General features: G+C 36.3%; 2 protein-coding genes across 14 annotated transcripts; both read left to right on the top strand.

Moving 5' to 3' along the window:
- Positions 1-1896: 1896 nt before the first annotated feature.
- On the top strand, positions 1897-6893 carry LOC121266468 (scarecrow-like protein 13). 3 transcript variants are annotated; one of them, XM_041170296.1, is made up of 3 exons: positions 1949-2050; positions 4617-4710; positions 4825-6893. In XM_041170296.1, the coding sequence occupies exon 3, from the start codon at positions 5049-5051 to the stop codon at positions 6687-6689; it is 1641 nt and encodes a 546-aa protein (XP_041026230.1). In that variant the 5' UTR covers positions 1949-2050; positions 4617-4710; positions 4825-5048; the 3' UTR covers positions 6690-6893. The 3 variants fall into 3 exon arrangements, with proteins under 3 accessions (XP_041026228.1, XP_041026230.1, XP_041026229.1); XM_041170294.1 differs by lacking the exon at positions 4617-4710 and having other exon boundaries at positions 1897-2050; XM_041170295.1 differs by lacking the exon at positions 1949-2050 and having other exon boundaries at positions 3100-4710.
- A 3910-nt stretch (positions 6894-10803) lies between these two features.
- Positions 10804-14271, top strand: LOC121266207. 11 transcript variants are annotated; one of them, XM_041169973.1, is made up of 7 exons: positions 10804-11060; positions 11715-12140; positions 12259-12420; positions 12627-12773; positions 12923-13017; positions 13179-13284; positions 14081-14271. In XM_041169973.1, the coding sequence occupies exons 2-5, from the start codon at positions 11786-11788 to the stop codon at positions 12970-12972; spliced, it is 714 nt and encodes a 237-aa protein (XP_041025907.1). In that variant the 5' UTR covers positions 10804-11060; positions 11715-11785; the 3' UTR covers positions 12973-13017; positions 13179-13284; positions 14081-14271. The 11 variants fall into 11 exon arrangements, with proteins under 11 accessions (XP_041025907.1, XP_041025908.1, XP_041025906.1 ...); XM_041169974.1 differs by having other exon boundaries at positions 12923-13044; XM_041169971.1 differs by having other exon boundaries at positions 10805-11060; positions 12937-13044.
- Positions 14272-25518: the final 11247 nt, after the last annotated feature.

Genomic DNA, 25518 nt, shown 5'->3' with positions numbered 1-25518 from the left:
CGAAACCGTGTCTCCAACAGGCACATGGTTTCGCAGTCCCGGGGGAGTTTGCACACTACTACAGTTCTTCCACAGCAACTACCAGTAGTCGGTTCTACTGCCTGTCTCGTTAATTAAAGTATCAACATACTATTTTGTGTGATTCGTTCGGCAAACCTTTCTAAAATGATTGGGTCGCTTTAATACGATCTGAAACTTCGGCGAGGGTCTCGTTTATTTTCGTATATGAGATAAAAATTAAAAATTAAATAAAATATTATTATAAAATATTTTTTTAATATTACTTTTATTTTAAAATTTAAAAAATTAAATTATTTATTTTATTTTTTATAAAAATTAAAAAAAAATTATCTTGATTAAATGAAATGAATTGAAAAGTGTTATGAAATAAATTAAACGTAAAGTACCTAAGATTTGAAGTGCAAGATGTTGTTTGGTGGAATTAAACAGCTTGTATGCAAGCATGCATGGCTGATCTCACGTGAATTAATCCCAAATATATGATGATTTGATCTGCATGATGATGATCAGGGCGTAAAAGGCTCGATCGGATATATATATCTTTTCAGAATGATTTTAAATTACTGTTTTGAATTGACTTTTTCTATTTTAGGGATTTCCATTTGTGTGGCTGAACCCGATCGTGTACCAAACGGCAAACTACTTTACTGTCATTAATGGAATTAGATAATTAATGCCCATAAAAAAATCCTGCAAATTGAAACATAATTGTAAATATTTAGTTATTAAACACATGTTGTATTTTTTTTTTAAAAAAAAACACATGTTGTATTTAATTGTACAGAATAATGAATTGAAAATACATCTATTTTAGAATATTAATATTGGTATACCTCAAATATTTCCTTTTGACCATATATATTATTGAGAAATCTTGTCTGCTCACGTAATTAACTCTTGACTGACTTTTTAATATCTGGGGTGCGCTGCAATGAGTAGTACTTGAGTTAATTTGAGTGTAAGAATGTTTCAAAAAGATCGAGCTAGCGTACGTACGTACAACTGATCTTTTAACTTCATGACTCATTAATAGATCATCTTAAGATTGTTAGAAAAGAAACATAATTTAAGTCTCATGATCATGTTTCATTATTAAAACGCTCACGAAAGTTATTCAAATAATTCAGTTTTATTTTACAGTCTTATGTGTCAATCATCTATTAAACTATGTCATTAAATGCAATATATAATCAAATTCATCACGTGCATCAAATGAAAGTGAGCCTAGCTTAAACTATATATGGTCGATTGGTCCATTAGAGAAATTTGAAGTTTTCAACACAAATTTATTTACTTTTTTTTAATTGAGTCGGGGCTTTGCACATGTAATATTTGACGGTATTTTTCATCGGTCATTGGCAATCCATGTTTAGAAGGAGGCTCACCATTTGGATAAGAAGCAAAAAAAAAATCCCTTTTTAATTCTTAGCATTTGTATTAGGTTATGTTTGAGAAGTATTCTCATATTATTTTATTATTATTCATATTAGTTCACTATTATTTATAAACAGTTTATTACTATTTACAGATAATTTGTAATATTCTTAATATCCAAACATAATCTTAGTTTATCTTTATATTTTTTTTCTTGGAAGGATTAGTTGATCTTTTTTGTTATATAAAATGAAGTCCATTAATGCAATTGAGAAACAAAACGATGGAGGATAACCGCCCAGGAAGGTTCCTAAGTTTTGTGCTCGAAAGTCTACAAAGTACAGTGGTCAACCTCACCGGGCACGAGAGTATTCAGGCGACCGCAGGTTGTGAATAAAGTTAATAAATAAACAAAAGGTCACTCGCTTACAACATGGTTTAAAGCCCCATCATTTTCTGAGGTGGCAATATTGTCATTAGAAGAACAGTGGAGGGCACTTGTTATGCTGATGTTCTATAATCCTTCTATAAACTCTCCAGATGCATTAGTATTATTACACGAGGCGACAGAGCTGCTCATTCTGTGGTGTTGACTGAGTGATCCGTAAGAGACAAAGCGAGAGGCTCGGCTGAGATTTTGGGGTTAATATCTAAGGTATGGATAGTTGCTAAATACTCGTTGATTTGTGATAAATATCTGATATTGGTGTTGCTTTCGGTGTGGGTTTTTGGGTTATTTTTTAAGTATTTCGATTGGTTGGCTACAGATATTTCTGGGTCGTTTTTGGATCCTTGTGGGCATGGGTTATTGTTGTTTCCGACTTTGAATTGAATTTTTTTATTCACTTTTTATTGATGTTTCGTGATTTGGGTGTGTGGATTTGTATTTGAATTTGTAAAGATGGATCTTTTTCTCGTTTTCTGTTGGTTTGAATATCTAATTTGCGTTTTTTCTCATCCTTATTTGTTTTCATATATTGTATTATTGGCGGAAATTTGAAAAAAAAAAAAAATTAGTTCCTTTATTGAAAATTCTGTGATGGCTAATCTTCCATATTATCATGGAATTCTAAGTGTGTGAAAAGCATGCTTGCTCTTTTGAGGAGATTTTGATCGCTTTGAGATTGTTATATGTTTCTTAGCGAAAAATTGAAACTTTTTGGTTCGCAAATGAGGTGGATCTAGCAATGGACTCATTTTGTTTGACTCGAATAAAAGAAATTCCAATTTCTTTTCAAACTTTTTTTTTCTTTTAAATCAATTTCTTTTCAAACTTGATAACTTCTGAACTTGGAGATGGAAGTATTACATAACTTTTCCTAGATGTTATATCTGATTTCCGTTCTTTGTCATCCAAGGTCGTTTTTTCCCCTTTCTGTTCTTTTACATTCAATTCATCTGTACTTCCTCACTCTTAAGGTTACTTTTATGTTAAAAGTAAAAGGTGTGTTTTTCATAGGATGGAGAATAGACGTATATAGAGATTTCTATGGTGAGATTTTATTCTTTTACATTAAACTCTTGAACTCACCGACATATATGCACTCACTGATGCCCAATTCATTGTTTATTGTATACTAAAACAGGTTAGATTTCATTTACGGTCATTTGATAGTTAGGTTAATGGAGTAGATTTAATCAGCGTTGTCATTCTATTGTTTTATTCTCAACTTACAAAGTTACTGAGAGAGGTGTAAAACATATAGGTTGTAGGTGTTGTTTATGTGTGAGATCAAGTGAATCAAGATGCATGTGTTGGATCTGCTCAAATTTCTATCTAGTACCTTGCGTAATATGTTGGAAACTAGTGACTACGGTTTGAAGGTGTAAGGCAGATTTGAAGTTATCACAGTTGTAGATTTTGGCTTAGTTGTTGGAGATTTCTATGGAGCAACAGTTACGCTTTATCTTCTGATCCATAAGTTTTATAATATTCTGTTAAGTAGGTGTCAGAAACTGTCTCGTGCGTAGAAATGATCTTCTTTGGATAGATGTTCCACAAAACTAAATCCATTTTCTACCCTTTTTCTTCAGTTTGGGTTATCGATTTTCAATTTTCTGCCCATTCTAGGGACAGTCTATCATCTACACCAGCTAAGTCAATCTCAATTGTATTTATCCTATTACCTATATTCATTGGCGACTTCTTGCTCAAATGTTTAGTTGCTCTTAGCAACTCCTAGCAAATACTTGACTACCCAGCCACAAAATCAAAAGAAGAGAAAAGAAACAAGGTGAAGACCTTGAGGTGTAAGTTGCCATCGTATCTTTTTATGAAGATTGGAAAAAAAGAGTCAAACAACCTACTAGCAATGTGATTTAATAACCATGATCATGAATGGTTGCTTAAACTTCTAGGGAGGGGTTGGCCTGGCAATTATACATGATCATCAATGGGACTGAAAGTCTAGAGAGGGCTTGAACCAGGGCATATAGAGTCTGAGCAGGAAATGAGAGCCAAGTGCTCATGGTGCATGAGCATTTATTTATCTTGGCACTTAAATGGCCCAGTTGCAATGTATTCATTTCTGGCCCAGTTTCTGTCCAAGGTATAATTTCGTTGGAGAGGCTTTTGGCCATAAGAAGTCTAAGAACAAGCATAAGGGCGGAGGCAGAGGCGACGGAGGTGGTGACTCAGCTGCTGGGTCATAGAAACTGTATATCTCATATCTTAAATCACAACTGGGTGTTACAAATTTTCCTCCCTGCTTTCGATTACAACAATTTATCACTCATGATCAACTTAAAGTTGAATTTTAATCTTGTACTTTGTGTTCTTAATTTATTCATATTTTTTGGTCTCTATAATTGTCTTCTGTATTGCATAAGCAGTGATTATACATGTTTGTCTAATGCACAGCTGTTTGAGTGACTTCACAGACGATATTAATTGTTGTGGGCCTTTTATTTTTCAAAGCTTTATTAAATTAATAGGCAGAACAAAAGAGAGCTATGTGCTGCATGCTTTATAACAAAAGCGCCTGGATATTGCATTTGAGTCAGTATTAAGACTTTTCAGTAACTCAAACCAGATGTCCATGATATTACTGTTAACATATGTTGCATGCACAGCAGATACAAAGTTCACTGACCCAAATGTTCCCCTTTTCTGGGTAGTACATCAATTACTCTCTTTAATATTTTACAGTAAATAAAACTGCCATCTCCTTTTCTTGAATCGTTGCCCTTGGGTGATTTGCTCCTTTTTAACTCCTTTACAGCACCATAGTTGCTTGATTTGTTTCTTGTCAAAAAAGAGAAGGGAAAAAAAAAATAGCTTATTGACTTGGTTGCTTACTGGTTTCATCATTTTCTGTATGTTACCTTTCTTTTGATCCTTGATTACTTTTTTCTTGAACAGCTTTTTTGGTTCTTTTGTCCTTCAATATTGATGTTGCAATCATGTTTAATCAATTTCCTCTTTTGCAGATAATATGGTATGAAAATTTACCTCTTGCTCTAGCAGAAGTATTCGGTGACTGAGGCTGTTCCTGACGAGCAAATAATCTATGTGTTTATCAAGTCTTGCCATGTATTCTGTGACTGTCATGTTTTGATGAATGACTGATGTAACCAAGTCCTGGAAACACTTATAGTGCCACCAGAAATCTTACATTTGTTTCTTGTATAAGTTGGTGACATATCATTTACAGATGCAAACATCCCAGGAGCACCATAGTTCAGCCAGTTTTCAAGGGTTGTACCATCAGCCTTTGCAAGATCCCTATCGTTTGTCTCATTTTCAGATTTTAGAAAACAATGTCTCCGCAGATATGGGCAACCGAGGAACAAGTGTTTCCTTTGAACCCGAACAATACTTCACCTTGGAGTCATCTCCAGCTACTGGTGGTTACATTGTCTGTGATTCCCCGTCTGTTTCTAGTGGCTTGTCTAATAGAAGTCCCTTTTCCCCACAAGTTTCTCAGTCATATATGTCTGATCCACATCGTTCTCCTGAAAACAACTATGGGTCGCCAGCAAGTGGCTCTTCTGTTGCTGATAACGGAAATGAAATGAGGCACAAGCTACGGGAAATCGAAATTGTTTTGCTGGGTTCTGAACCAGATATTGGCAACAGCTGCTATAACTCTCTTGATAGTGGAATCCACCAAGTCACTTCCACATCAAGGTGGGATTTGGATCAATTGGTTGAAATGATCCCTAGGTTAGACCTGAGAGAGGTGCTCATTTGCTGTGCAGAAGCAGTATCCAATAATGATGTATCAACTGCGGTTGCTCTAATGAAAGTGCTGGAGAAGAAGGTATCTGTGTCTGGAGATCCTATCCAACGTTTGGGTGCTTACATGTTGGAAGGGCTTAGAGCAAGGTTAGAACGCTCAGGGAGTGTAATCTACAAATCCTTGAAGTGCGAGGAACCAACAAGCTCAGAACTAATGTCATACATGTCTATCCTCTATGAGATTTGCCCCTACTGGAAGTTTGCTTACATGTCAGCAAATGCTGTCATTGGGGAAGTTATGGCAAATGAGCGCATAATCCACATAATTGATTTCCAGATTGCACAGGGCAGTCAGTGGATGCTCCTCATCCAGGCGCTTGCACGTCGGCCTGGTGGACCTCCCCTTGCCCTCCGCATCACCGGTGTTGATGATTCCCAATCAGCTCATGCTCGAGGTGGGGGACTTGATATTGTAGGGCAGAAGCTGTTAGCATTTGCTAAGTCATGCCAAGTACCACTCGAGTTTCATGCTGCTCCCATGTCCGGTTGTGAGGTTGAGCTAGAAAATCTGAGTGTTCGACCTGGGGAAGCCCTGGCTGTTAATTTCCCATACGTGTTGCACCACATGCCAGACGAGAGTGTGAGCACACAGAATCACAGGGACAGACTATTGAGGCTGGTCAAAAGTTTGTCACCGAAGGTTGTGACTCTTATTGAGCAAGAGTCCAACACCAACACTTCCCCATTTTTCCCAAGGTTCAAAGAGACAATGGAATATTATACAGCCATGTTTGAATCGATTGATGCAGCTCAGCACCCAAGAGATGATAAGCGGCGGATCCGTGCAGAAGAGAACTGTGTGGCTCGTGACATAGTAAATATGGTAGCTTGTGAGGATGCTGAGAGGGTGGAGCGTCACGAACTTCTGGGAAAATGGAGGTCAAGACTTTCAATGGCGGGTTTCACTGGATACCCATTGAGTTCTTCTGTGGCTAATGCTGTTATAGATCTACTTGGAATCTATAATGAGAATTATAGACTCGCGGAGAGCGGTGGGGCTCTCTACCTTGGTTGGAAGAACAGAACTATGGTTACCTCCTCTGCCTGGCGGTAACAATGATTGCTCAGAAAAATCATGTAAATCTTCATTCTCTCTTTTCTTGACTTCTGTAGCACGAGAGAGTAGTTTGTGTAGTTTTATAGAATCGAGAGTGGCAGTCTTCCAAGAACACCTATTTTAGGGCATAAAGCTGAATCTCTCTGAATTCATTGTACAAGTCCGCTAAAACTGAAAGAAAATATGTCTCATTATACTGCACTTGACGTGTTCTTCCTTTTGGCTGCCATAGTGACAGGTCTACATTTAGCTTGTGGCTTTAGTGCGTAGATAATAAAATTGAATTAATGGTAGAGACTTTTCCATGCTTCGATCAGTGAGTTCATGCTGCCTGAGCTGATTACAAACAGACCATGCATATACTAGCTGTTCCAAAATGGTAGCAATCCACGACCATAGGAGCACGGAATCAGCTTGGTCAGATAAGCTTTATGATCCCAGGCAGCCTTCATTAGAGGATGCTTTTCACCATGTAGTTTGAACGTGGATTTAACATTAGTATGAACGTGTATTTTTTTTCTCCATGACATTCTCCATACCCTCTAATTTATTCACGTCAGTGCAAAAGCCAGTCGGACGACGAATCAACTCAAGGTGAAAGTACATACCTTGGGAAGAAATCACATCATTTTAGAAGAAGACTCCTTCAATAAAAAAAGTCAAATATTGCCCCACTCATTAAAGATATAATGATGAACTTCATAAACTGACTCCTAAAAGGTCTGAAAAAATCACATAAATGCAAGAACTACACCAAATGGGCCTCTTTCCAAAATCAAGCTAGAATCATTTCCATTCAAAGCACTTCCCCTTGCATCCTTTCCCCCCTACTTATGACCCCCATGATCAAGTCTCTGCACAACCGAGAGAAAAATAATAATATGATCATGACTCGGGACCCAAAGAGACATGGCATAATCACTCTTTTCTTGGATCTTCCATCACCAACAGGTCACACTTAACAAAATTTCCTTTATATGGCACAAAGAATATACTGCAAAATCCTGTGGTTGCCTCAAATGGTAAATACCTTAATTTTGGTGGTATACTCCCTCCAAAGTCAAGTTTCGAATCTCAAAAAATTCTGATTTTTTCCTTAAATTATTCAAGGTGCCCTTATGAAAAACTCATTGTCTAGGGTTTATGCACCCCCGAGATTAGCTGGGACGTTGTTCTGGACACCCGGTGCCAATAAAAAAAATACATACAACAAAATACCCCTAAAACCACCCAAAACCAAATAACCAAGATAACAAGTAAAGTTAAAAACATCCTACCTAAATCAATTTATGAAAATAAGTAAGGTTTGGATAGTGAGTTAAGATGAGATGAGTTGAAATAGTTTGTGAATAGAAATGAGATATTTGAGTTGAGATGAGATGAATTAGAAATGGTTTGAGTTAAAATATTTTATGTAATTTTGAAAAATGAGAGAAAAAAAGTTGAATAAAAATATTATAAATTTAAAATATTGTTAAAATATTATTTTTTTAATATTATTTTGTTTTGGGATTTGAAAAAATGGATTTTTTTTTTTTTTGTGCTTTGTTTGGAAGTTTGTAAAAGTTATAATAATTAGGTAATGATTAGATGAAAAAATTAAAGATTTAAAATTAAAAAGTGTTTGTATTTATAATATTTAGATATTAAAATGAGATTAAATGAGATGAGATGAAATCATCTCTATCCAGATTAGGCCTGTTCTACTGTATGAAAGACCATTTTTTGGGAGCCATAATTATTAATTACACAAAAGTAAAAGGTAGAGAAATCTCATGAAGGCTGATTTAGGAATTTTAGCTTCATATTATTGGAGTTTTATATATTACCTATAGCTTTTTAGAATTTCGATCATTTTCGAACGATACTCTTTATTCTTTTCTCCGATGATATTCCCTTCTCTATATTTTGCATTTTGCCTAGGGGTGAAGAAGTTTCGGTTTGGACCAAAAAAAATCAATTGAACTGATTAGTTTGGTCCGGACCAGACCTAAACTCATGTAAGTGGTCAGTTTCGGTACCATAGATGATGGATCGAATGGGCTTCGATCTAGTCCCAGGGTATGTGATTTTTGGACCGAACCAGACCGAAACCAACTTAACTATATTTATTTTTTTAAAAATATTTTTATATATATAATATATTATTTTATATAATAGTTGTATTAATTAATTATATAATTTTTATCTAATCTATTATCATTGACTATATAAAATGTTAAATAATATATGTTATAAATTAATAATATATCATAAATCATATGATAATTTACATCATTATATGTAGATACATTCATATATACTCTATTATTTACCAAAATTTTAAATAGCGTTTCGGTTAAGGCATTAAAATAAAATATTTTGGTATAGGTACCATTTTGAGATAGTCTATATATAGATAAATTAATTATATACGTATAAATTATATTTCAAAATAACATCAATGCAAGTTTTAAAAAATTATAGCACATATTTATAAAACTCAATAATACCTCTAAGTTCTTATTGCAACTATTAAAAAAAATAATCATTCATCTTCATCACAAAAAGGAGAGTAGAGATTTGATTTTCAATCCTCGAGAAAATAAGATTAAAAAAAGTTAAGAAAATAATTTTCAGATGTGAGAATTATAGTGAAAATAACGAAAAATTCAGAATTTTTACATTAATCACAAAAATTTATTAGTTTTGGCCGGTACACCTAAAACTGGTTGAAATTGACCGGAACGCATAAAAAACTAGCCAGTATTTGGCCCGGTACAAAACACACACCTCTCCCGTGCCGGTTACTGTTCCGGCATGGTAAATTATTGTCATACCAGTTGGTACAATACGATACTCAAAACATTAATATTTACACTTAATTAAAATAATACTAATTAGGTAATTTTTTTAAATACCTAAGTTGCAAGCAAGAATGAATGATCTATGTACAATAAAATTATTTGATATACATTAACCATATATAAAATGTAAGACACTGACATTATTAATAATTATGCATACTAAAGAGTAGAGTCTAAGTTAGTAAGTAGTAACTATCAACATCATAAAAATAATTATAGTGAAATACTTTTTTAATGAGTTGGTTGCATAATCCATATTAAAAATTTACTTAATTTTAATTTTAATAATTTTAATAATTTTTTTTATCAATTTATTTGAAAAAAAATGATGAAACAAAATAACTGAGCCAAACCAAACAAACCGATTGCTACCACTTTGATCTGGTCTACTAGGGTGATCGGTCCGATCCGGTCCAAAAAAATGATGGATAAAAAATCATCTCCCATCAGACCAGACCGATTTACACTTCTAATTTTGGACAAAAATTTTGCCCAAAAGAAAACTTAGGAAAGGACCGAATCTAGGAGAAAACTAGGGTGGCAATATGTGATACGACCCATTAATCCAACACGAATACGACACAATAAAAACGGGTTTGAGTTTGGCCTTAAAGAGTTCGGGTCAAAACGGATTGACTCGTTAAGACATGATTGCTTAATAGATCAATAATGGGTTAATCCATTATAACATGTCATGACTCGTTAAAAACGTTAAATTTACATTTATATCATATTTGGAATTGTAACATTAATATTTTACAATGTATGTTTTTTATATTTGAGATTGTAACTTTAGCATTATTACAATGTATGTTTATCATATTTGTGTAATTGTGTATTTATTATATTTAGTACTATTGAAATTTTAATGTCGGTATTTTTATTATTTAAATTGTAATATTGGACTTGTAGCTAATTTTTTATTTTTTATAAATATTGTTTATATTTTAATATTTATATCAAATTAATCAAATCAAACATATTGAAATGGATTTGTTCAACGTATTAACGTAAACGAGTTGAAACAGATCGGATCAATTTATTTTGTATTCAATAACGAGTCAAAATAAACTATGTTGTGCCAATTTATTATTTTAATGAGTCGATTTAAGATTTAAAATTTTGATACAAAATTTTTAAGCAGTCGTGTTCAGATTGATTCATTAAATATGATGTACATATCGATACGAATTCGACCGATTAACACGATTCGAACCTCGTTCCAAAAAAGACGTAGTTGATACGTTTCTAACTTTCGGCAGGACGGTAATGTGGATAAAGTTAAAAGTACTCGTATTTATTGTTCGCCGATGAAATGAAACGCACTTAAATTGGCATTTCACGAAATTCTCCCCCCTAATCAGACGCGAAATTAGGTGTCGATCACTGATTAGGCGAAAATAGCGGATGAATCGGTTACAAAAGGTCCGCGAAACGTACAGGCTCTGTTCAATGAGATTCATATGACGATGCAAATTGCTCGGTCGCCGACTACCAAAGGCCACAGTCGGAGAAGTCGGAGGTACAACAGCTCGATTCTCTTTTCGATCCCCCCAAAATATCTGTTTTATAAAACGGAACAATTCTTAAGCTGAAGCCTTTTTGTTTTTGCTTGATCAAATTTTCAACAAACAAAATGTCCCCTTAATTTTTTTGTTTAAAGATTATTTTTTGGTTTTGTTTATCTTTTTTATTAGTGTTGTAAATGGGGTTCGGGGGCGAAAGGCCAGAATTTGGAACTTGTTGAATCGTTGGTAGGTTTTTTGTTGCTTTTTATCGATAAAAAATTCCTTTTGATTATTATCTTTGAGAAAATGAAGCGAATATAATTACACTTCTTGACATTTAAAACTGTTTTTTTTTTTTTTTTAATGTTTTTCTAGAAATGCTGTGTTTATTATTGTGGTTATGTTAATGGGAGATGGCTTTGTTTGCTTGAAATATGGTTAAGGTCAATTGGGTTCAGTGTTTCTTTTCTTTTTCGAATTTGGAAGTTTATAGACAAATAAAAGTTCTGTAATCATGTATTTGTGTTCTTGGATCGCCATAATTTTGGGTATGCTTAAGGTTTTTGCCACGCTTGTTACTTATCTGTTTGGCGTTGGAGCTGTTGAATTTTGAAGGTTCAGAGGGATTTGGGAAATACTCATTCTCTTGTGTATTGTGTGTGTTTTGGGGGATGAACTCAGAATAGGGACCTGAATGTGAGGCGAATTTGTGGAACTTCTCAAGTTTTCAAGTCTGGGTATGGAAGAGGTATCAGAAAGGTCTGAGCTGCGCAGAATGCAACGGGAGCAGGAAAGAGAAAGGCGCCGGATGCGGGACAGGCAAAGAAGACAGTCAATGACGCTTGAGCAGAGGGAGAAACATCTTGCCAGGCGTCGTAGAAACTATCAATTGAGAAGACTAAGAGCTGAAAGTGCAAGGTCAGGTTCTCAAACTGGACAAGCGGGTATGGTGAGTAGAGGTGAAACAATCACAAGCGATGAACATCAAGCAGTAACTTCTTTTTCAGGACTGAGTGTCAAGTGCAATGGTGTCACTCATGTTGGAACTAATAAAGGTGAAGAAAACCTAACTTTTGACTGCAAAGAGTCCGAGGGTGAGTATTTATGCATGACTTTGGGACATGTTTAGTCCTTGGAAAGATACATGCATAGGCGTTGCTTCTGCATGAAACTGATTGCATTTTCACAATACTTCTGCAACTACTTCTATAGGTTTGGAAGCTCTAGCCCACAAAGGAACTAATTTTCCAAGAAGGCTACGGCTAAGTCATATAAGACATCTTGCAAGATCATTGAATAATTCTATGGGTGAGCTTGGTGGCAACCACCAAATGTTGGAGGCAGTCATAACCAAACGGGATGTTGCTAGTAACTGTAAGTTATTTGATTTAATTTTACATATTGATATTGATAATCCTAAGAATTTTTGGTTTGTGCGCTCATAATTTATGGTAAATATTTTTTAAAAAACGTTGGAGAAAATGTTATATCGTGGTGTTCAAAATTTATTGATTATCTCAAGGTGGATTATTAATTGGATTGGAAAAGAACTTATATAGAGTTCCTTCTCCATATTATAGGTTTGCAAGTTGGACGTTCTGATTCTGGTATATCGCCACAAAGTTTACGTTTGAATCGTGTCAAGCGTCTTGCTCGCACATTCAACAATTCTGTAAATTCTGCTACAAGAGAGGCTAGTGATCAAGACCACAGAAGTGCCACAGAAGGTATAGGAAAATCTACATAATTATGTTTGCTTGCAACTATATAAAAGACTTGCGTATACAGTTTTCAACAACTCCTTTTGCTTTCCGTGAATTTGTCTCAATGCATAGCCAATACCCTTTGTTTTCCATGATTTTGTTTCTAAGCATAGTAGATTTACTCCAGTGGAACAGAAGCTACCGTGTGGAGAGCTGCAGCTGATAAGCAATGATGAACCAAAACTTGTATGACCTATTAATGTTAAAGGTGAATATAAACGAAGTTGGTAGAATGGTAATGGCTATTAACTGTTTGATATTCTTAGACCAATAGTTATTTTTATGATGCATTATTGGTCGTTTTTGTTTTTTGTTTTTTTTTTTTTATGAGATTAACTACTTCAATATTTTTTTGGTATCACATTTCAGGACAATCGTCTGTCATTGGCTATTGAAGAGAGGGAACCTTTTACTTGGTCATGTGCACAAATGATGTTTTCTTAGCTTTTCTTAACAGGTTCTTGATTGTAGAAATGTAAGTTAACAAAATTATTGTTAATTTTTTATTGACCCTCACGTCTAGTGATAACCATCAATGCATGTAATTGGCTTTAGAACAATCAAATAGAATCTTATCCCCCCTATTGAGATACAGTTGCAGAAGATCAAAAATGGTTTCGCAGAACATGTATATACGGTTTCCATCAATGAAAGAAATGACAGGTTAGAGTGTTAAAATTTAAAACTTCAAATGGATTCACTTTCGGAAGGGTACGGTCTAGTGCTTTATCATGCTCATGGAAACCTTTGAATACATAGATAAATGGTCCTATCCTTCAAAATCTGAGGGATTGGAAGCCCAGGAGAAGTGAAGCATGTGCATTTGAGTTTATCGAAGGGGCATGACATTTTATGAGTTTTCAGAAAGTTTTTGCCTTGAATTAGCGTAATGATGACAATAGCTCTGTTTGGCAACATTCCGTTATGGAATTCAGAGCATGTATCCAGAACTAGTTGCGTAGTTGTTATTTTAATAGTTAAGCTTTCATATTGTTTTCTTTAATTCGATTGCAAAATATATTCCAAACCACCCGTTGATAGCTTTATGGTTCTTTAATTGGCTCAGGGTATGTTAATCACACAAGATTTCTCGTAAATCTTCATAAAACTCATTTTCCTTGAAGTCTAACTTCCAGAGCACATTTCTTGATAATGATTCCTACTAGCCAATGGCTTTTCTTGACTTTTTTGGTCAACACTTGAACACCTTTAATTTATCAGCGCCTCTTACTCTGGGTGATGGTTGATTGATTTTTTTTTTCATTTTCCAGTGTTGCAGGACGAGAAAACAAAAAAGAATTATCCACGGGCATAGATTAATTGTTGGACAAGTCTGGATGATGTTACAATTACATTGACTGTAGGAAAAACCAGAGACTGAAAGCTTTGATACTGCCACCCAGCAGCTGGGTGAATTATTTCGGTTCCTTTTAACAAATCTAGGAATTTTGGGTGCATTGATTTACACAGATTTGCTGATATGCCAATGTTTACACAGATTTACTGATATGCCAATGTTTAATTGGTTTTCTGGGTTGATTCGTGCTCTTTGATATGCTGTAAATGGCTCACTCTCATCAGCTGTATGTGTTGCCAGGCCTTGAACCATATCTTATCAGTGGCCCCCCGCCCCGCCCCGCCACGCCACATCCACCCACCCCACCCCACCCCTTCTCCTTTCAATTTCGCAATTATCTGTATTGTATTCTAAGATCATCTTTTTCATATACTTATGGATCGTTTATTTTTCCACATTTAACCTATGGCTCAAAGTGAAGCAAGTATTGACCATGTCAGTGTATGTACATGATATTTGATTAAAACAGCTTTTACCAACTTCTTTTCCATTTTTTTGAACTGTTGTCCCTAAAACCTCTTCACTTATCTTGTAAGTTGTAGAGCTTTCTGAGCTGCGATTCTCTCGGTAGAATTATGGGGTTCAAAGGCCTGTTTACAAACGTACAGTTATGAGAGAAAAAAAAAAAAAAAATCAACAGTGTATGCTTTCAGAAAGTAACATCAATTTGCTGATTTGGGTGGCAATCTAGATTAAGAGCATCAGCCTCTGGTTTGGGTGGATTTTCTCTTCTTTGGCATTGAGGAGGCTGTGAACCCATAAATATCCTTATCATAAATATATTAAACAATTTTTAGAGGTCCAAAATTCGTATCAGATCATTGACATTCTGAAAATTAGCCTCCTAAACCTGGCTGCTCCTGTCTGGTTCACTAAATAAAAGAACTGATGCAAAGCAAATTTTGAACTTCAGCAATAGTGTAATATTTTGTAATATTTAGATTGTTGAAGTCTGCATATTAAAAAAAACCCAAAATAATTGTCAGTACGTAAAATGTTCCAAATTACAAGAAAGTTGAATGAAAAGAATTACTTGGTTCCTTACTAGAATTTCACCATAGTGAAAAGACTTGTATTAAAATTTTAGGACCTGAATTGAGAAAAAGATAGTGCCACAAAAACGTAAATGGGCGACAGCAAGATTTATACACTGTATTTATCTCTTTCCTAAATCGTCCTAAAATTACAATGATTCATTCTAACAATCATATTTTACAAAAGATAAGCCACAATTTAATTTAAGTTTCAACTTGTTTTTTTTCTTTTTGAAAGGAAGTTAACTTTATTCAATCAAACTCTATATCAGAGTAGCAATACAATTAGGAGTTTCCTCTAGCTCAATAAGAACACCATCTCAAGAGCTTTCTTAGCAAGACAATATGCTATCATATTAGTTGCCCTCTTAGTGTGTTGTACAGACCAATACTTAAACCTGCTCAGAATCTTCTTCACGTCTGTTATGATCAAACCAGTTTGGCCCCAATTATCTCCTTTCCCCTTAATATCATTCACAACCTTGAGAGCATCACCTTCAAGAACTATATTTTTTAAGCCAATATTTGATGCCAGTATTACAGACTGAAGATCAGCATATGCTTCTGCCAAGTAAGGGCCAGGAAAGAGTGATCTTTTTATTCTCATTGTGGCAATTAACTTACCCTCCCAGTCTCAGATGATAGTACCTATGCCAATTTTGCATTGTTGTTTGTCGACTGCAGAATCTCAATTGATCTTATAATAACTATTGGAAGAAGTTTCCCACTGGACCAAAGTTGCAGAGTCTGTCGATGGGATATCAGGGCTCTTATGGTGTAGCAGTCTTAATTCCTCTAATTTTTGTGTGGCTTGTTTTAGTAGAGAGTTAGGACTGATGAATTCTTGCTGAAAGACAACCTCATTTCTTCTCTTCCAAATTCTCCAAGCCACTATAGCCATCTCTTCCAATACCTCCTCATCTAATTCATCAAGTATTTTGATCATAAGCTCTTTAAAAGTTTGTTGCCTGATGCTTCTCTTCTGCAGCTGGATAGAACATTGGCTCCATACATTTCACACAGATTCACATTCCCATAAAGCGTGTTCAACACTTTCTTCATGCTAAAAATTAATAAGGCAGCTCGAGTCTGCTACAACCTTCTTTTTAAGCAAATTAGCATTTGTAAGTAGTTCATTATTACAAGCTTTCCACAAGAAAAGTTTCTTAGCATTAGGAATTGGCAACTTTCACAATCTATTCCATCTTTCCTTCTGTCCAGCAGGGTTAAATGGTTGGCCCTGAGCCCTTTGTTGGATCTCTAGCTGCAAGTGGTAAGCACTTCTCACAGAGAAGATGTCATTTGTTGTACACCTTCAATAAATCCTGTTAGAACTATTGCAAGACTAATAAGAATTTGACTAATAGTAGTAGCTTCTTTTTCAGAGAAAGTTTCATTAATTAGCTCCATCCTCCATGAACTTGTAACTAGATCAATAAGAGCAACCACAATTGTCTCTGGTTTAAGATTTTTCACTGGACTTTAAACTTTAAAAGATGTTGGGCATGGCAGCCACTTGTCATACCATATTTTAGTAATGCAGCCATTCCTAATATGCCAAAATAAACTCTCCTCAAGCAAAGCCCTAGTAGCCATAATACTTCTCCAAATGAGAGAATGGTTTCTGTTAAGACCAGCTTTTAAGAAATTGCCATCAGGAAAGTACTATGTTGAAAGGGCCTTTGCATCTAGAGAAAAAGGGTTCTAAATCAGCCTCCATCCTTATATGGCTAGCATAGCTAGATTGAACTGCTCAAGGTCTCTGAACCCAAGCCCACCACTTGCTTTAGCTTGTCTCATCTGTCTCCAAGAACACCAATGAATCCTCTTTTCTTCAGTTTTCTGACCCCACCAATATTATTGCATTAATCTATTGAGTTCCATTAAAATATTTTTGAAAATCTTGAATACTCCTATGTTGTATGTTGGGATGGCTTGGATAACAATCTTGATGAGAATCTCTTTTCCAGCTTGGGACAGGTATTTCATTTTCCAATTGCTAATTCTGTCTCGCACCCTATCAAATATATTCTTGAATCTTTTTGATCCAGACCTACCAGCCAAAGTTGGGAAGCCTAAATAATTTTTATAAGGTTGTGTAGATTTGACCCCAACAACTTGTATGACAAGATACTTTACTTTTGCCCTCGTGTTCTTGCTGAAGAAAATTGAGATTTTTTCTTTATTAAGCCTCTGATCAGATGCTTGCCCATATATTTCCATCAAGTGCAATAATCTGCTCCATTCCAAAGGGTTGGGCTTACAAAACAGTAGGCTATCATCTGCAAAGAAAAGGTGGCTGATGTGCAACTGGTTCCTAGCTAATGGCACCCCTGTGATGGCACCTAAAGTTTCAGCATTTTGGATGAGATTGCTTAGTGATTCAGCGCACAATATAAAGAGGTAGGAAAAGAGAGGATCACCTTGTCTGATACCTCGAGAGGGAGTAAAAGAATTTTGAGGGATGCCATTGATAATAATAGAGTATGAAACTGAAGACACACACCTTATGATAACCTCGATCTAACTGTGTGCAAACCCCATTTTCACCATGACAGCTTGCAAAAAGTCCCATTCAATTTTGTCACAGGCCTTGCTCATGTCCAGCTTCAAAGCCATGTGTCCTTCTTTGCTTTTCAAATGACTATGCATAGTGTGCATTGCCTCAAAAGCCACAACAATGTTATTAGTGATCAATCTGCCAAGTACAAATGCTCTTTGTGTAGAGGATATAATCGTGGGAAGGAAAGTCTTCAATCTATTGGCCAACACCTTAGCAAGGATCTTATAAATGACATTGCAAAGACTTATGGGTCTGAATTCTGTGACTTTAGTAGGATTTTTTACCTTAGGAATTAATGCAATGTGAGTGGCATTAAATTCCTTTGGCTAAGAACCGACTTAAAGCCTTCTTGGACAGCAACACAAACATCAAGTCCTACCACATTTCAATGGTTTTGGTAGAATGCAATAGGAAAACCATCAGGGCCTAGAGAACCTAGAGCATTCATTTGAAAAATAGCATTTTCCACTTCAGAGGCAGAGATGTTTTGGGTCAGTGAGAAATTCATCTCATCAATTACTATAGCCTTTAAATTCTAGATGCAATCCTCAATCTAATTAGGGTTAGAGGATGTAAAGAGAAGCTGAAAAAACTTTTGAAACATGAAACTAACCTCATCTGGTGTATCAGCACCTTTCTCATCCTCATCTAAAATTTTCTTGATTGAGTTAGTTTTCCTCCTCTGATTGGCACATATATGGTAAAATCTAGTATTTCTATCACCATCCTTAAGCAATTGTTGCTTGGCTCTTTGCTTCCATTTCACATCTTCATCTTCAAGCAAACTGTCCACCTTCTTCTTAAGTTGATGGATGCCCTCATTACAATCCCCTTTATTAATCTCTTGCAACTGTCTAATCTGAGCTAACTTTGTGTTAATAAGCCGCCTTCATTTTTTAAAAGCAGCTTGGCTCCATATCAAGAGGTTCTCCTTGCACATTTTCAAGCCATTAGTAGTTTCTTGTATCCTAGGCAACTAGTTTAGTGTGTTGCCCCAGGCTTTCCTAATCATTTCATCACACTCTTCTCGAGTACCCCAGCATGCTTCATATCTAAAAGGTCTTGTTTGCTTCCTTACTATATCCTCCCCTCAGCTTGCAGTAAGTAGTATAGGAGAGTGATTTGAGCTCTAAGTTGATAGTGAAGTAACACAGCTGTCTGAAAACAAACTGAACCAGGCTTGGTTTCCCAAAGCTCTGTCCAGTTTTTCCTTAGTAAAATAACTTCCTTCTCTTCTATTGCTCTAGGTGAAAAAGTCTCCATGAAAAGAGATCTCACTAAGGCCACACTCCTCAGAGGCTTCCCTAAAATTCTCCATCAATCTATAAGGTCTCTCTGCCACCCCTTGTTTTTCATATTGGTGTAATATCTTATTAAAGTCACCAATGCACATCCAAACAGTGTCATCATGAGACTTTAATCCTCTAAGGAGATTCCAGTTGGCTGCTCTTTTTGAAACTTCAGGGTGTCCATAGAAACTAGTTAGAAGCAAATCCTTGCCAAATTCAGATAGAGTCACTTTTATAGAAATATGGTATCTAGTGTAAGTCTTCAATTCAACCTCTTTATTATCTTTCCACAAAAATGCAATGCCACCACTTAGCCCCTTACTGTCAACAATAAAACTATGTTAAAAACCTATATTCTTCCTTATAAACTCCACCTTATTTCTATTACATTTTGTTTCCATGAGAAAAATAAACTTTGGGCTCTTAACACACACCAAATGGTGCAATTCACGAACTGTTTGAGGGTTTCCAAGCCCTTGACAATTTCAACTTAAGCAAATTATTGTTGTTGGTGGGGCTATAAAGCAGCCTCCACCTTAGAAATGTTTATATTGCATTCATCAGAGCTGATTTGAATCTTTGGTCTTTTAGCACAATGGGGTGATAAAGGTCCTCTCAAAGATGTGCTAGAGTCCCTCTTTTTAGTCCAATCACTTTCAACAAGGTATTCAATAGGCCTTTTGTGAGATGCCTCTGAGGCCCTCCTTTTCTAGCTAGACTTCTTCTTAGGGAGTACTTTCTTTGAATTAAACAAAAAGTTGTTAGAGACAACACCACTAATATCAAAGTTCTTTTTTTATCCTACCAAGTGGTCCCCTCCACTATCCACAGCAGCAGTATCATCCTCATAATCCTTGTCAACGCCTAGTAGTTCACCTCCAAGAGTGGAGATTTCCTTTGGAGATATCAGTTGAGCTGGCACCTGATTTACCTTTTGAGTTGAGAGATTTTCTTTGGAAACTACTTCTATATTGGACTCATTGCCATTCATGGGGATAAGTTGACTACCAGCCTTGAATTTGGTAATCTCAGAGATACCAAAATTAATAGCATGATCTTCTACTTCCAAACCCACTATTTTTTCCTGTGATTGTGCCTAAAAAATATCCTCAATATTTGACTTTCCTTTTCTGTTCTCACCACCCTCCCCCGCCATGGCATGGTGCTGATGTCTGAACTCTGGCTGCTTTGATTCTAATCTGCCACCATACTTCTTAGACTCCTTCAAGCTAATTCTAGTTGGAGTTACTTGCAACCAAGGCCCAAAATAAGTCGAGGAATCATCATCTTGTTTGTGTAAGAGACATCCCCTCCCTTTGTGCCTCAGGACACCACACTTAAAGCAAAATTATTAGCCTTTCGTATTTGAAAGCAATCCAAGTTTGTTTACTCCCCACTTTGATCCATTTGCCACGAGCCAGAGGCTTAGTAACATCAACTTCTACCTTCACTCTGAGGCACCTGCCCTATCCCATCCCATCTTTATCTATTTGGACATTTAGAACTTTTCCTATAATAGAAGTAATCAATTCCCCTTACTTTTTGTTTATGCCTGCCAAAGGAACATTATGGAGTTGCACCCAAAATGGTTCATGGGAGAAAATGACAGCATTTAGGAGGAGGCTGCCATCAATCTCTTGGAGGGCTATCAAGGATCTATCAAAGGTCCAAGGTCTTCCTTGTAGAACCCTTTCTTTGTCTATGATTTTTTGAAACTCTATAATAAACTTATTGTCACCAGCGTCAATAAAGTGAATCCACCCTTCCAATTTCCAGACTTGTGGCATCGTTGATCTAAATGCCTTTTTGTTCAAGTTTTTTTCTGTAATAATCATAGCCATGAGACGATTCTTCCCTCTTGTATTAGCCTCTTTAATGGATTAGTCCGTTAACAGAACAACATCTTTTTCATCCTCAATTAGTTTCAGCTCTTCCCACAACATAGAAAGGTCTTCCTCAGCCATGCATGCACTCCACAAGCAAAGTCTAAGAGACGATATTCTCTATCAAAACAGAGAAACTAGTCTTACTCCTCAGAGAAGGACCATTTTTCATAAAATTTATAATTTAATTTCTATGAATATACCCCACTTATAATTTTATATTTTTTATATGAAAAATATTGGATTTAGTAATATGGACTTTAATATTATGAGTCCCAAGGTCAAACAGACATTATATAATTAGTTTTTTTAATGAGTGATCATATATACAAATTAAAATGGTTGAGATTTATCCTCGAGATTTCACTGCAGGAAAAAAGATATATATATTTTAGATTTCAAGAATAGCATTATGAACTTATGTTCCAAAATATATAGATTTTATATGTAGTTTGTAAAGACAAGTAGACAAGTCAAAATGGAAGATGGTTGTTTGAACGATCATTTGATTGTTTATAATAAGAAATAAATGTTGAAAGTTTCACTATATATATAGATGATAATGGATGAATTTTATCATTCCAACAAAAACTATCTCAAGCATAATTTGAAGAAAATGATAATTTTTTTTTTTTGGAATTTTGTTTGTCTATTATAAACTAGAAGAGCTTTTGTATTAAAAAAAAAAGCTCTTTTAAAAAAATGAATTTAGAGAATAGTTATTACTTACTGTTATGGACATGTTTCACACTGCCACACACACAATCACCTGCAACCAAAGGGAGAAGTGCCTTGGGAGTGCGTAGAAACGCTTTTGATATCTAAGTCAGAAAATATAATAGGGATCTCTTAGGAAGTAGAAAATGATCTCATTGTGCAAGTATAAATAGAACCCACAGTGCCCCCTTTTAGGTGTAGTAACTGCCTGATCTCTCATTTGAAATTCAAGTAACAATATAGTTATATGAACCTCCCTTGCCTTTTGGAGCGGTTAACATATGACAGCTTATTCAATATTTTAGAGCGATTATCACCATAGTATCTTAGTAGGCTGAGTTCTTGGCTCAAGGCTTGTTGACCTAGGCTTGGGCTTAGGCCCAAAAGGCTGTCCAGTGGGCTAATGAAAAGAGGAGGGGATTAAACCCGTTCCACTTATTATTTAATTTAATGTAAGACTTAATTAAGTATTTGTTTATATGATCTTTTATAAACATGCAAATTAAAATACCATATATATATATATATTTAGGTGGCTAGATTGCAGGTCTCCAACACATAAGATCCTAGTTATTTCTGCCTTTGTTAATGACTATATATGCGTGGTACTGATGAAACTAGCCAGGGAGTAATTAATTAGGATAATAAGCTTTAAATTAAGGAACTGTATTTAATTAAAAAAATGAGGGCACAACCCTAAATATACATGGAAGAAGCACTAAATTAATTAAATATCACTTGTATATGACCGATTAGTAGACATTATTGTGAGTTCTTATGACAAGTGTTAACGCCTAAAAATAGTGCAACAGTCTCGAAGGAGAGAAAGATCCATTTTTAGCCCTGCTGAGGTTGTTCTGAGCATCAATTGGTGTTGTGTGAAGCCCCCGGCGGTGGTCCGATCAGGCTGTACGGTGTCTGTGCGTTCATCCATGGCGGTGAACAGTGAATAAATGTAGAGAAAATAAATAGAGAGAGATACAAAGATTTATGTGGTTTGGCATTGAGCATACTTCTATGGGGGTTCAAGAAGGGGAGAATCCACTATAATATGTTTATTTATAGTCTCTCATGGTCTCTCGTCCTCACTGTGCAATGAAGATCTGAGTTTTATCATCTTGTTGGAGTTTCTGTAGTGAGGTTGAAGAATGCGAAGTCTCGAAAAAGCCTGGCCAAAAGTCCTTGAATTCGTATGTGTCCATTCATTTTATCTCCTGCCCCCCTTTGTTTTATGTTACTTCCTTTTGTTGTATGTCACGTCACCATTTTTCCCTCCCGACACTCTGCACTCTCTCAGCCCTTTGTCTCCTCTTACCCTATCTCTTTCTTCCCTCCTGATGAGTCCCTCTCATTGGACTGGGCCTAAGAAATACCATGGGCCCATTATATTTTCTTTACAGTTGTCCGCGATTCTTAAGGGAAGTTTGCTCCAAAACAAAGATCTTGAGAATTTTAAAGATAAAATATGCAATCGAAATAATCCACCAAAGTCCGTGGAGAAAGAAATTTCGGGCGCATGTTCCTGGTTATCCGTTCCTCTCGTGTTAAGCAATAAAGAGTTCCAAGCATGAGATGGGCTTGATCGCATGAAGTGCGGGCATGGGACTTGGCTTGGTGAGTTGAGCGGGAGATAGGCTCGACTGCATAGAGTAAAAGTGCAGAGCTCGTCTTGGCAAGATAAGCAGGAGTTTATCTCGACCGCAGTAGGTGCGAGCACAGGATTAGGCGGGAGATGGGCTCTATCCTAGGGCTCAGCTTAGCAAGATAAGCAGGAAATATGCTCGACCGCATAGAGTGCGAGCCCAAGGCTCAGCTTGGCCAAGTGAGTGGAAGATAGGCTCAACCGACTGCATATAGTGGGAGTGCGGGGCTCGTCTTGACAAGGTAAGTGGGAGATAGGGTTGACCACATAGAGCGCGAGCGCGAGGCTCATCTTGGCGAAATAAGTAAGAGATAAGCTTGATCGCGTAGAGTGCTGGCGCGGGGCTCGACTTGGAAAGCTAATCGGGAGATGAACTCAACCTTGTAGGGTGCGAGCATGGGGCTCGGCCGTTTGTTGACTTGTTGTCGAAAAATAACCCAGGAGAGGCGATCATAGCTCGAGTGTAAACACTCTACATTTGCTGGAGGAGATGCTATCTCAAGAGTAATTTCGGGCAGCCGAAAGACTGGACTCGTACTTCGCCATAAGGTAGGCCAGGCCGCCTTAAGGATGGACTGACCTGTTGACCCTCAACAAGAAGGTAAGTAGGAGATGTTTGACTGTGCTGTAAAAGTCAAACCGGTTTGTCTAAATATTCTCCAATTACAAGTGCAAAACTCGCAAACTTGAATTGTCGTCCTGGTGTGTGGCGAAGGTCAAACATGTCAGGCTGGTGCTAATCCCGCTCTTTACCATGGTAGAGGTCGAGGTAAGTTGCTGAGTAGCCGAGAGGCTAGACCCGCTCTCATTCGTGAGGGTGGTCGAGCTGCCGAAAGGGGGCTGAACCCACCTATCGACCCTCACGGGGAGGTAAGTTGCCGGACAGTTTGAGACTGGGCCCGCCCGCCTGTTGATGCCACAAATAAGGTAAATGTCGGGTCAAGCTGGTGCTAATCTCGCTCTTCACCGCAGGAGGGATAAAGCGGCCTTAAGGCGTAACCCATCCCTTTGGATCCCGCGAGGAGTTAAGTAGGAGAAGCGCCTTTCCACGTTCACATGAATGCCAATGAGTTTATTCTGATGAAGGCATATTGAGACATCTGAACGGTGTCCAAGTGTGGCAGGGTGTTTAGCCAATGTTTTGTACTATAAAACTCAATTATGTTAGTAAAAATAAACTCCACATTAGTTTTGAAGGAAACAAACCAGATGTTTCAGTAGCTATAGCCGAGTCTTGGCTTGACTGAAATTGGCATTATTTGTAGTAGTTTCTTCCATTTCTAGCCTTTCTTCTTCTTCTTCTTTTTATTTATTTTATTATTTTTTATTTCTTTTACACAACTTGTCCGGCGCAAGGTGTGTAGCTTTGAGCACCCGGGTTTATTGTTGCATGGACATGCAATGTGTGACCATCGCTACATCTCTATGGCCATTCAATTTCATGGCCGGGTAGTCTTGATAGTGATGCCAAGGGTCTTCGTGTTTGGGCCCTGTCACTGTAGAGTTGTGGCCGGAGGACTATCGAGGTCAAGGAGGATGTGTTCGATCAGCGTGCGAGAAGTTGTGACGAGGGAGTGGTGGCCGAGGTGTATATGCGCGAGATGTTGGAGGCCGAGAGGTACTAATTTAAGTTTCAACTTAAGAGGTACTAAATTGAAATTCTAATAAAATATTAGATTAGTGGACAATGGACGTATTACTGTTAAGAGATAATAAAATATTAGAACTATAACTGACATTATTTATCTTAAAAACTAAGATATGGTAATTTGAGAGAGAGAAATGCGACTTTCCATTTTCCGTACGTCTGATCCGAGTAGGATATTTCTATTTTCTGTATGACTTTCCTTTTGTTCTTCTTCTTCTTTAAAGAAAAGAATAAGGAACCGAGTAGGATTTATAATAATAAATTCATATAAAAATAAGAGCATCTTATTCCAACAAGGAAACAAACTCTCAAAATTACGGTTTTAAGTATCTAATTTTTTTTTCTTTTTTAAAAAGAATAATTATTTATCCTCACTATTCCATATATTTTTTTCCTAATTTTTGAAATATTTTACTTTCTAATTAAAATCCTCTCTATGGAAAAAAAATAAAACAAAACAATTCCTAAAACCGAAAAGGTAGGCAAATTTATTAAAAAAAAAAAAAAAAAACGCAAGGTGGTATGGATTGTATTAAGAAATCTTGTACTTATTTAATTGTTTGTTCAAGTCCTCTC

This window comes from Juglans microcarpa x Juglans regia, chromosome 5D, assembly GCF_004785595.1.
Source record: "Juglans microcarpa x Juglans regia isolate MS1-56 chromosome 5D, Jm3101_v1.0, whole genome shotgun sequence".
In the NCBI taxonomy this organism is placed as follows: domain Eukaryota; kingdom Viridiplantae; phylum Streptophyta; class Magnoliopsida; order Fagales; family Juglandaceae; genus Juglans; species Juglans microcarpa x Juglans regia.
This window is presented reverse-complemented; position numbering and strand designations above follow the sequence as displayed.

Bases quoted from the DNA above. Each gene is read 5' to 3' on its own strand.
- LOC121266468 (XM_041170294.1), top strand. From the start codon at position 5,049: ATGCAAACATCCCAGGAGCACCATAGTTCAGCCAGTTTTCAAGGGTTG.
- LOC121266207 (XM_041169969.1), top strand. From the start codon at position 11,786: ATGGAAGAGGTATCAGAAAGGTCTGAGCTGCGCAGAATGCAACGGGAG. The intron at 12,421-12,626 runs GTAAGTTATTTG...TCCATATTATAG, and splicing joins ACGGGATGTTGCTAGTAACT to GTTTGCAAGTTGGACGTTCT. The intron at 12,774-12,936 runs GTATAGGAAAAT...GATTTACTCCAG, and splicing joins CCACAGAAGTGCCACAGAAG to TGGAACAGAAGCTACCGTGT.